Source organism: Gossypium hirsutum, chromosome D08 (genome assembly GCF_007990345.1).
Source record: "Gossypium hirsutum isolate 1008001.06 chromosome D08, Gossypium_hirsutum_v2.1, whole genome shotgun sequence".
In the NCBI taxonomy this organism is placed as follows: Eukaryota; Viridiplantae; Streptophyta; class Magnoliopsida; order Malvales; family Malvaceae; genus Gossypium; species Gossypium hirsutum.
In genome coordinates this window covers 51,632,436-51,644,089 of record NC_053444.1, presented here as the reverse complement: position 1 = coordinate 51,644,089, position 11,654 = coordinate 51,632,436, and the positions used below count along the sequence as shown (strand labels likewise).

At 33.6% G+C, this 11,654-nt stretch overlaps 3 protein-coding genes across 9 annotated transcripts; 1 reads left to right on the top strand and 2 right to left on the bottom strand.

Moving 5' to 3' along the window:
* The first annotated feature begins 567 nt into the window (after positions 1-567).
* On the top strand, positions 568-2,653 carry LOC121219837 (UDP-glucuronate 4-epimerase 3). The gene has a single exon (XM_041098328.1). The coding sequence runs from the start codon at positions 1,183-1,185 to the stop codon at positions 2,482-2,484; it is 1,302 nt and encodes a 433-aa protein (XP_040954262.1). The 5' UTR covers positions 568-1,182; the 3' UTR covers positions 2,485-2,653.
* Positions 2,654-3,519: 866 nt separating this feature from the next.
* LOC107900846 (uncharacterized) lies at positions 3,520-7,490 on the bottom strand. Of its 6 annotated transcripts, none has more exons than XM_041098325.1 (8): positions 7,358-7,490; positions 6,725-6,975; positions 6,473-6,649; positions 5,951-6,168; positions 4,765-4,908; positions 4,406-4,623; positions 4,010-4,268; positions 3,520-3,891 (listed from the first exon to the last, which is right to left on the bottom strand). In XM_041098325.1, exons 2-8 carry the CDS (start codon positions 6,816-6,818, stop codon positions 3,763-3,765), a joined length of 1,239 nt encoding a protein of 412 aa, XP_040954259.1. In that variant the 5' UTR covers positions 6,819-6,975; positions 7,358-7,490; the 3' UTR covers positions 3,520-3,762. The 6 variants fall into 6 exon arrangements, with proteins under 6 accessions (XP_040954259.1, XP_040954261.1, XP_016682074.1 ...); XM_041098327.1 differs by having other exon boundaries at positions 6,757-6,975; XM_016826585.2 differs by having other exon boundaries at positions 6,760-6,975.
* Positions 7,491-8,831: 1,341 nt separating this feature from the next.
* Positions 8,832-11,208, bottom strand: LOC107900847 (tRNA 2'-phosphotransferase 1). Of its 2 annotated transcripts, none has more exons than XM_041098324.1 (9): positions 11,027-11,208; positions 10,860-10,946; positions 10,667-10,765; positions 10,405-10,552; positions 10,025-10,114; positions 9,828-9,882; positions 9,619-9,741; positions 9,212-9,302; positions 8,832-9,068 (listed from the first exon to the last, which is right to left on the bottom strand). In XM_041098324.1, coding segments are annotated over exons 1-9 (699 nt in total). In that variant the 5' UTR covers positions 11,032-11,208; the 3' UTR covers positions 8,832-9,067. The 2 variants fall into 2 exon arrangements, with proteins under 2 accessions (XP_040954258.1, XP_040954256.1); XM_041098322.1 differs by having other exon boundaries at positions 9,246-9,302; positions 11,027-11,206.
* Positions 11,209-11,654: the final 446 nt, after the last annotated feature.

The window sequence follows — 11,654 nt, the reverse complement described above, 5'->3', positions numbered from 1 at the left end:
ATAAATTCTAATTCAATTTAAACCAATTCTACATTTATATATTCTTCTAAGATTTCGAGATTCGTACATATAATTATAAATGGTGGTCTTAAACTTGAGTGATCAAGAACTAGAGTCTCCACCTTAATCAACTAAACAAAACAAAAAGAAAAAGATTATCTCTACAATTATATGCAATCAAAATTTATTATTTATATTGCGTACTGAATTAAAATTTATTGGTTTATTCTTTTTATATAATCATGTATATTATTGTCTGTTTTATAGTTAATATTATTTGGATCAAGATAATGATTAGATGAAATCTTCTCAACTATGATTCAAGATTTAAATTTAATCCAAATACGAGAGGAAGAAACCTATGCCACTTCTTTTATCTGTTATTTAATACTTCTTCACAAATAAAACTAAATTTATCTTATTTATTATGAAAATGTATGTTAACTTTGCGAAATTAAAAGATTGTAGATGATGATAATTATAAAAGAAAGGAATTTGAGTTATTGATGATGACTGAGAGAGATGACCTAAAATTATTGAGAGAAGTTAAAAAAAAAAAGTTGTGAAATCTCCTAGGTTTTTAATTTGTAAAGATAAAAATGGAGTCTGTTCAACAATATCCTAAAGCTCCCAAAATTAAGCATCTGATTTCGCAATTTAAAGATTTATATATAACTATTTTTTATTAAAAATAAAATATTAATTAATAAAAAGAAATCCATTTTTGATTTGGGAAGTAGAAAAATAATTTCTCAAACAGACTTAATTTGGACTGAAGGGATAAATGGAAGTGCAGAAGATTTAGGGATATATGATATGAAAAGTGGGAACGAATCAAATTCCTTACCTCATTTAGTAGCAGTCGAAATTGAACAAAAATCCAGCAACTAGTTCCCATTTTTAACCAAGTCAATTGAAGAATCAAATCAACCCCTTTCATTAATTTCGCTACTTTTTTCTTCTTCTTCTTTTTGTTGCAGCACAAAAACCAAATCTTGATCTCTTTTATTTCTTTCTAGAAGCCATTGAAAGAGCTTTAAACTATAAAACCCCAAACCATTAGCCACCTACAAAAACAAAACCCATCCTTTGAAGAAACCAGAAGATTCTCCAAAAACCCTAGAATTTTGTACCAAAGAAAAACTAAATTCTGAATCTTGCAAAGACCTGTCTCCTTGTTTAATGTTAAAACACATTCCATCCACACCAGGGAAATTCAAGATGGAAAAATCGCCTTACATTCTCAATAAATCGAGGTGGCACTGGCATTCCTCTATTATGAAGCTCACATTTTGGTCCTTTATCTTCTTGGGTTTGATCTTCATCTTCTTCTTTCGATCTCCTTCTTCGAATCCCATCCCTCAAGACCCATCTCGCCGTTCTCTCCGTACCCACAACTGGGGTGGACCCGCTTGGGAAAAACGGGTGCGTTCATCTGCCCGTATCCGTTCCCGAAATGGAATCTCCGTTTTGGTTACCGGAGCCGCCGGTTTCGTCGGTACCCATGTTTCGACCGCTTTGAAAAGGCGTGGGGATGGTGTTCTTGGACTTGATAATTTCAATGACTACTATGACCCTTCATTGAAAAGAGCTCGTCAAGCGCTCCTGGACCGCACTGGGGTCTTCGTTGTGGAAGGAGACATCAATGATTCGACCCTTTTAAAGAAACTATTCGAGGTTGTTCCATTTACCCACGTTATGCATTTGGCTGCTCAAGCTGGTGTCAGGTATGCCATGGAAAATCCTAGCTCTTATGTGCATAGCAATATTGCTGGTCTTGTTAGTTTACTTGAAGCTTGTAAATCTGCTAATCCACAACCTGCAATTGTGTGGGCTTCTTCGAGCTCTGTCTACGGGCTTAATAGCAAAGTTCCATTTTCTGAGAAAGATAGGACCGATCAACCTGCTAGTTTATATGCTGCTACTAAGAAAGCTGGTGAAGAGATTGCACATACTTACAACCATATATATGGTCTTTCATTAACTGCATTGAGGTTTTTCACAGTTTATGGTCCTTGGGGAAGGCCGGATATGGCATATTTCTTCTTCACTAGGGATATTTTGAAAGGGAAGACCATATCAATATTTGAGGCAGCTAATCATGGTACAGTCGCTAGAGATTTTACCTACATTGATGATATTGTGAAAGGGTGTTTAGCAGCATTGGATACTGCTGAGAAGAGTACCGGGAGTGGAGGGAAGAAGAAGGGTCCTGCTCAATTTAGGGTATACAATTTGGGGAATACTTCACCTGTCCCGGTTTCAGATCTTGTGAGTATCTTGGAGAGGCTTTTAAAGGTTGATGCAAAGAGGAATGTTATGAAGCTGCCGCAGAACGGAGATGTCCGGTTCACTCATGCAAATATTAGCTTGGCTCAGAGGGAGCTCGGATATAAGCCCTCGACAGATTTGCAGACAGGGACGAAGAAATTTGTAAGATGGTATCTCAGCTACTATTCTGGTGGGAACAAGGCTGCTGGATAGATTCATTGTTTTATATTGTGGTAGGATCCTCTTGTTCATTATCATTCTTATCATTGTTTTGAACATTTCTCCGTTCGATTATTTGTTGTTTCATATATCTTTAACGATGACCTATAAAAAAAAAGGATGATTTTTTGTGATTAATGGAGATTGTTTGCTGGTTGGGGCACACCTTAAAATCCTCTTTTTACTTATCCCATGGAATGTAATTGTTGGCATTGTAGAATTCAGCATATATGATGATTGGTGAACATGTCTCATTGCTATGTAAATTCCAATTACACGATGTGCCGTCGCCTGCATTGAGTTATTGTGCATTTTCATTTTTAAGAAATGACAAAAATACTAGCGTTTAGGGTTTGAATAACTTGTATTTGTGATGTTTCATTTTTGAATCCATGATCCAGTAGGCAATCCAAACTGACCTTTAGGAAACAGGTCCTCGTACATGGAAAAAATTCATTTCATAGAAAATTAATATTTTCAGCATGGAAGAGATAATTAGATAATATCAAACACCAATGGATAGATTTTCTTCAATGAGAAACCGTTGGAAAAGATATAGATAAGGAAACTTATCACTTAATGAAATTTTTTACTTTTTTTTTCTTTTATGTTATATAATCTTCTGCATTATGTACTATCTTTTAAACCCCAATAATTTAAATTAATTCTTTTTATTATTAGTTTAGATATTGTTAAATATATTTTTTTTTTTATATTTAACACTTTTCACTTTTACCGTATTATTTGTATTAAAATTAAAATTAATGGAACAAACATTTTATATTCCAATAACAAATCAAACAATTCTTGTAATTCAAATTCAGTATTTATTAAATTCAACATTTAACATATATATGTATTTATATCCCTCATGAAAAATGGCGACTTTTTAAGTAAGGATTTAACATACTTCATGTAGCCAAAACAAAATTACAGGGTTAATTAGAAATGATGTATGTATATGAAACAGTGTTTAGGCAGCATTGCAAAAAATGAAAAATGTCTAACACGTTTGATCCCCGGGAGGCATGAAAAAATTCACTTTATCTGCTTTAACCAAAACTACAATTGTACATATTTCTACTGCATTTGTTTCTCAAATGAATGATGAAAACTTTCGCAAATTGTACATTTCCACAATCTTGAGTCTCTAAGCTGTCTTCTAAATGTATTCATGTATCAGATTTGATCAAAACGTGGGAAAATCAAGTATCACCTAAATGGATAACCTATCATGCTAACTCATTCCATGCAAAAATCAAATGAAATTGCTCAAAAGTCGTACTTTGTTCTCCCACTCTTCAAGATGAGGCACAACATATCTGAAATGTCAGCAGAAGAGCTGAAATAGTTCCAAGCCTCGAGCATTAAGCGTTTCCTTGATCCTTTAAAATGAACAACCTACATCCAGTAAAATGAATATTACAATATATTCATAAATGAAACAACTTCAGAATAAAATATATTTAAATTTCAGGCTCAGCTAGCAACCAAAATGATCATGAAAGGCTTAAAATACCTTGACATCCAGAGGCATGCCATGAAACTGGCCAGCACCCTCAGGCGGTGTCCAATTATATGTAGCACACGGTAAAAACAGCACTGACGCACCACCGATCTCTTTGATAAAAGCCTGAGCTTTACTAAATCTTTTTGCATCAAAAGAGGCATCGGACTTTATGACCCAGAAAAGGGCCAGCTGATCACCAAGCATTCGGGAAGCCTTCATGTATTTGGAACTATAGACTTCTAATACTTTCTGTAAAAATGTTCTAGCCCTGCAAGAAATTTCACATTTTCAGCTTCTTTAGAGAAAATTCTGATGGCATGATGCCAAAATATCATGAGGAAAGAAAAAGATATTGTTTCTTCTAGGTTCACTACAGATATTGTGAGAATAAAAAAGGGTCTCAACCTTAAAATACCATCACGTGTACCCCTCACGGCAATAAATCCAGAATTCAAAGGCTGATCTTTGTTGTTCCTGAAGGTAAGAGCCACATGGAAATCTTGGTACTTTTCAAATATCTGACCCAAGTCATCAATTACAGCAATATCTGAGTCCGAAAAGATGAAATGAGTTATACGCCCCTGCTCCTGCGACAGCTTCTCAAGCCTGATGTCGAGAAATGTCTATATAGAAAAATGGCAGTTTGGCAGCTAAATTAGGATAATGTTCTTCATAATTAAACTATAGGTTTAGGGTTTCTACCCGTAGTATAAGTTAACACCAAAACTTTTCTACCTATATATATCAATACAATGTGCTCTTACAATGTAAGACCTGATTCTTTGAAGCATCAACTTGTCTCGGGAATATTCACCCTGAATGGGAAGTACAGTAACTCTGTTTTGGTGCAGTGAGAAATCAGATTCTGGATCAGTCAGAATAATAACATTGCTCTGAGGCATTCTCACCTGAAAGATTTTAATACAGAACCCCCGTTAAATAGATGCTTCAAAGTAATCGACTCTAGGTGATGTATAACAAATACTCCAGAATAACAATACTTAATAGTTATCAATATCGAAGTTGTTCAATAGTCAATACCTAAGCTCCAAACATAACAAAACTTATTTATATAAGCATCATAAAAGAACATAGGTAAGTAAAGCTTGCCTCCTAAATGAATCCAACAACTCCGCTAATAAATTAAATCCTACTTCCTAAATTAGGTATAGAATATAGATTCTTCGAAAACTTACAAGAATACACCCTATCACAAGGTTTCCTTTAATGAATGCAAGATACAAAATGCAAATTAGAACTAATCCTTTACATTACAATTAGACCTGCTCGGCCTGCCCGAAAAGTGGGAAGATTTGGGTAAAAATATAAGCCCGAAAAATGGGCTTGAGCAAAAAAAAAAGGTCCGTTTAGAAAGTGGACCGGGCCTCGGATAAAGCTTTTTCGGCCCAGGCCTGGCCCGACCCAGCCTAAATATGTAAAAAAACTGCACTTTTTTTTGCTGTTTTTTTTTATCTTTTCTTTCTATTTTCTTCTTGTTTTTTTACTATTTTGCCATCATTTCACCCTATCTTGATGTTATTTAAGTGTACATATTTTTTTAAAATTTATTTTCAATTTGTTGGGAAACATTTATTTTAATATTTTTAGTATTTTTTATGTATTATATATTTTTTAAAAATTAATATAAAAAATTAATACGGGCCTGGGTTTTGACATTTTATCCAGGCCGGGCTTGGGTAAAAGTTTAGGCCCATTTTTCGGGCCAAAACAGGCCCAGGCCTAGCAAACGAGTCTAAAATTTTGGTTGGGCCCAAACCCGGCCCATGATCACCTCTAGTTACAATAATACCAAAGTACATTGGAATATAAGTTAAAAAGCTCATAGATAACAGAATGCGGTTCTCAACTTCAAGAAATTTAACAGATATCTAGCAGACATTTCCAAAAGGAAGCCAGGTGCAGCTCTATCATGTTTAACTGAAGAGTTACCTGAATGAAGTTAATGAAGACATTCAAAATGGCCATAGATCGCTCTGGCTTACTATATGAAGCATTCCCAACAGTGACCAAGTTTGATGGTTTACCATCTGCAAGAGCATCGGGTGAGTTGTTGTAAATGGTAAAAACAGTGACAAACGCAATACCATCACCGACACTAGAGGGATGAGAAGGGTTTGAAAAATGGGTCTTGTTGAGAGCTTTAACTCCTGCAATACATTGAAAACATTAGAAACTCGTAGAATACCACAGCAACAAAACTTAGGATCTGAGGGTTCAATAAAATTACTTTCATTAAACATTTGATTTCAATGCGAACATCATATATTTATGAACAAGCAGACACAAATTAGAAAGAAAAAGGAAAAGGAATTTGATGCCACAAATGTCTACAAAACAGACTCCTAATCACATAAAACAGTTATTATAGCATCTACAGTTTTTAGAAATGAATGCAAGTCTAATGTTCCCTTTATCAAATTAATGTGCTAGCAACAATAAAATAGTCAAAACCTCGGCATTGCAAACGGTTGGGCAAGCCTTCTCCGGCAGCAGGTCCAAGAACCAGGTGATCAAATTTCCTGGTTATTTTCTTGGGGGCATCATCTCCTGATGAATTCTGAACATCAAACTTCTTCGTGTGTTCCTTGGGGGAATCTGTGACTGCTTGATTCTGGTGCAATTCCAGAACTGGAAACATGAAAAAAAAAAAGAATCATTTTGAAGTCTTCAATAACAAACAAAAAGGACATTAGAAGAACCCACAAGTGAATGATTTAGTAGCAAAGAGGAACAACCACCGGAGAACAAATGAGGAAGGATGAAAATAAGTGGGAAACAGAAGAGGAAACGACGCCATCCAACACAAGCTTTCATGCCTTAATCAAACTTTCAGCAATAGATATGATCTTCCAGCGCCAATTATCTTACTTTATCATGGGCTAGCTGCTGCATTATTGGGGAGGGGGGGGGAGGAATTTTTTCAAATGGCACCTCAAAGAACAGCCTAAGAACGGCTGCAACAAAAATAAAATTGAATTACGACCGATTTGCAGGAATGAATTATTATAGATTGATCCAATACATGGTTTTTTCAAGCTAAATTTACAAGACCATTAACTCAAACATTTTGGAATCGGTGGGCATTAAGACAAATCATAACAAGAGATTCCAAATTAGAGCTATATTTTTAGAACTTTCAAAAGCTAGAAGTAAATCAATTTCAGATCAGGCATAAAAAAATTCACAAGCATGCCAACAATTAACAATGGAAGCTTGAATCAAAGCAGAAGATGTCATGCTAAGTACAGAAAATAAGCAATAGGAAAAAAAGAAAAAAAAACTTAACGACGAGAGGCAGTTGACGATAGAGAGAAGAAACGGAAGAGAAATCCAAACCTGAAGCAATTGGGTTCCTCGGGATGCTATTAAAGGTTTTTTTTTTGGGGGGGCGGGGGGAGTTTAAGAAAAAAGATTTCAAATGTTCTTTGAGAGTTCACTGTTTTCCTTTTCCTTACTGTTTTCGCAATATATGTTATCTGATAGCCGGTGTTGTCTCGGTTAAGTTCACCCTCTTTCACCGTTTTGTTTATTAAAATTCAAAATTGGGATTTTTTTTTATATATATACAGTAAACTATATCAATTTTTTATTTATTTATATAAATTTTTTGAATTACAATAACAAAGTAAAACTGAAACAACTAATGTGATTTAAACCCATACTATATCTAGACGGTAAATACCATTGACCATCAAATCATCAAATGAAATTAAAATATTAAAAGTAGTATTTAAATTATTAATATAATACATAATACATTTTCATTTAACATCGTACACATTTAATGTCATACATTTTGAGATGAAATGAGATAAGTTAAAATATTAATTTTAACAAAAAGAATATATATATATATAAGTATTTAAAGGAAAAAATGATATAATTTAAAAGCTGATTTTGGAATTAAGCCTTTTTTTAAGCTCATATCTAATGCGAGTGAAGGAGCTAAGATAAATGGTGTGTATTGATGAAATCGAATTTATATTTAAATATGTTATCTGCAATTAAAACTAATATTGGGTTTGATGTTACAGGAAGACAATTATTTGATTATCAGAGGTGGAAACCGAAAACCAAACTAAGGTAGTCATTACTTTTTATTATATTGGTACATCTCATTATTGATGTGCTTCGATGTACCGGTTGGAATTTATCAGTATGCGTTGATATTAACTAATCGAAAAAGACCAAAAGCACATTAAAATAGCCTAAGCACACAAAAAGTTTAATCAAATAACACCCCAAAGGTACATACTACATACTAAGACAATGGAAATCAAGTCCAAACTTCCATTTCTTTTCTTAATTTAGTAAAAGAGTTCCGACAATATAAAAAAATTAAAACATGAAAATAAAATTTAAATTATGGACACAAGATTTCATGTAATTATATAAAACCGAACATAATATGGATATAAAAATGGTAATATGTAAATTTAATGATGTGAGATGAATGTAGTGCAGCTGAGAATTTTGAATATGAACACAATAAAAATATATTATATGAATACTTAAATATGTCAAACAAAAACACAAACATGACACAGATCTACAAATTGCAGAAGGTAAATTTCATCATCTGAGATGAATGTAATAAGCCTAAATTTGAAAAAGGATATGAACACCAAGAACAGAAAACTATCTCAACATATCAAGACATATATAAATCCAGTTATTAACATGCATACCTCAAACGCAATTATGAAACAAAAACACAACACGATCATAATACCTTAAACACAATTATAACAAAAACAAATCACGACCTTAAACAGCATGAAAAGTTGGAGAGAAATGGATGCCAAAGATGTAATATCAAACAAAATGAACATCTTTTATCAGATCCAATACACTTTGGTCATCACACAGGTTTAAAAGAGAGAAAAAAAAACTGATCATTTCATCATCCAATTTTAAACATTTGAGAAAGGTATAGGTTTTCTATCTGGCCATGATTCTATTTTCTCAAAGTACTTGACAGGTACCACCCCATCAAAACCCTCAGTCAATATCACTTTCTTGTCTGAAATGTAAAGCTTCATGCCTTCTGCAGTCATCAAGAAAACAAGGGAAGACAACTTAAGAACCGTAGATTGACAAGAACAGAACGATATATGTTCGGTCACGACTCTAAAGAAAAGTGAGAAAGACATGACTTGCAGTTATTGCTTCGGTTCATAGAATCATCACCAGATTGAAACTTGAAAGAAGCAAGCATGCTCACCTTCCAAAGCTTTTCTAACATCAAGATAGATCAAAACGTTAACATCTCGTCTCATACCTGAAGAGGGTAAAAGATACAAATCATCATAAGCCCTCTACAGCATTTAGATTCACTAAAACTCAATTTATGTTGATTAGTGCTTGTCATTTCCCATTATCGATTAAAATTCACGTTATATATCGGCATCCTAGTAATCCCCTTTCATAATCTTTAGCATGAATCTTATGGTGAAATGCAGATAACAGACATAATAACACCCCTAAGCAGTTTGTCACGTATACAGAGCTGGCATATTAAAAATAAAGAGTAAAATGAAGGAGTTCGTATGTCAAAGTTCAGAGGACCAGTAAAGAGAAATTTCTTGATATCTCACCACTTATCACTTCACCGTCACTCGGCAAGCCACTTGAGAAGTGAACATGCAATCTTTTCATGCGCTTCAAACCCGACTCCAAAATTGATTCCAAATTCCTCTTATAGGTTCCATGCACGCAAACTAACATCTCAGGGAAAATCAAGAGGATTATGCAAAATAAAAGGCATAAAGCAAGTCCATAAATCTAAGAGACATGATGTTCTTACATTGCACTTCATCAGCTGAAAGGATTTGTTTCAATAATCTTTCGGACTCAACTGTCTGCCAATGTGACATACAATATCTTCATTAGAAGTGCATAGACATAAATAAAGATGCTCAAAACAACAACTAAGAATAATCTAAGGTGAAAATTCAGATAGAGCATGAAGAAATTGATAAATTTTTAAGAAAGATTCATCACCGTGACGGTGTGGCCTTGGTTTGCACGTATCAAAAGCTCCCCATTTTCCTCAAGAAGGCTAAACCGTTGCTTATTATCTTTTCTGACGGCCTACAATCAATAAACATAAAAACCATGAATTGTCTTTTGGCTGCAAAATGAACATTTTCCTTCTCATGATTGTTTATACACCAACATTTTGGAGACCAAGAATCTAAATTACTACTGGTAACAGCTCAAAGATCACTTATAAGTAAACAACAAATAGTATTTAAAGAAGCCGTTTTCATCAATTTTAACTACAAAAGTTACATGCTGCAATGATAGAAAAATTCAATCAAAATAGGAAAGGATTCTCAGGATTCAACAGTGAACAAAAGAAATGCTATTACAAATTCTACCTCTTTGATATCATCAACAGTGTGTGACCTTAAAGGGATATTAGCAAATGTTTTCATATTCAGCTTCAGCAAATCTTCAACTTTGACATAACCATCACTTCGCATATTCAAATTCAGTTCAGTAGCCATATGTCGCAGAATTCGTGTCCTAAAAGAAATTAAACCAAAAACAAAACACTAATGAATAAAATCAATTTAATCGTATATAAAATAAATAAATAAAAAGAATTGATAGAATGTTTTAATTTCCAACGCCGCTTACAAGAGTCGACCAAGAGCATCAATTTTGTCTTTGCTGCCGCCGCCGCCACAGCCTCTGGATCTTTCTCGATCATGTTTCATATCTTGACCTCTGCCTCCACTGCCAAATCCACCAAAAATTAAGAGAAAAATTTATTCAAAATGAATAAAAATTAGATTATTGATACGAATTTGCACTCAAATTTGAAAATTACCTTCTATTTGAATGAGCGAAAGAAGAAAAAGAGGAGGACATAGTGTTATTGAGGACTGTGTTCTCCAGGAGATGTAAAGCAGGGAACCTGGAAAGTTGAGAGGGGACAGTTGGATGACGCGTAACGCAACAACGTAAAATTCGAATGCTACCGTTGTGAGACTAGACCACATATAGGATAGTTTGACGGTATGCCAAGCTTGAAGAAGATGGGTAACAATGGCTGCAGGAGACGAGGATACGGTGCGCTGCGCTCGCGAGCAATGGTCCTTTTGGTACACGTGGCTCTTCCCACAATCTTTTCTGGTTATTACGGTGTTCTATAAAAAGGTTAAAAAGTATTTTTCCCTTTTGCAAAATTTTCCCAATTTTCTTTAGGTTTATAGACTTTAAGCGCAATAGAGATGTTGATGCATCAATTATATTAATATATTTCATCTTAAAATTTTACTTAATTCATATTTGCAAAAAAATTAATCCAAATCATTTTAAATTCACCCATACATTATTTTAATTTAATATTTAATAATTTTATATATTTTTATTTATTAATTTTTATATAATTATAATATTATTTTAATATGTAGATTAAAATTTGTGTTATAAATTATATAATATATAAAAATAACATAATATAAAATATTATAAATTTGAAATCAAACTGGGTCAAACCGGAGCTTTTGAATGTTTAAACACAAGCTCTACCTATATTCTAAATGATATAATATTTCTATACAAACTCTCCCAAATTTAGTTACGGACCGATTGGCTAAGATCTGTCTAACATGGAAGTCAA

Coding starts and splice junctions, on each gene's coding strand:
- LOC121219837 (XM_041098328.1), top strand. CDS start 1,183: ATGTTAAAACACATTCCATCCACACCAGGGAAATTCAAGATGGAAAAA.
- LOC107900846 (XM_041098325.1), bottom strand. CDS start 6,818: ATGGCGTCGTTTCCTCTTCTGTTTCCCACTTATTTTCATCCTTCCTCA. Junction 6,650..6,724: donor TGCTACTAAATCATTCACTT/GTGGGTTCTTCT, acceptor TCATGTTTCCAG/TTCTGGAATTGCACCAGAAT. Junction 3,892..4,009: donor GCATGCCTCTGGATGTCAAG/GTATTTTAAGCC, acceptor TACTGGATGTAG/GTTGTTCATTTTAAAGGATC.
- LOC107900847 (XM_041098322.1), bottom strand. Junction 10,766..10,859: donor TTCGCTCATTCAAATAGAAG/GTAATTTTCAAA, acceptor TGGATTTGGCAG/TGGAGGCAGAGGTCAAGATA. Junction 10,115..10,404: donor CTGTTGATGATATCAAAGAG/GTAGAATTTGTA, acceptor TATTGATTGTAG/GCCGTCAGAAAAGATAATAA.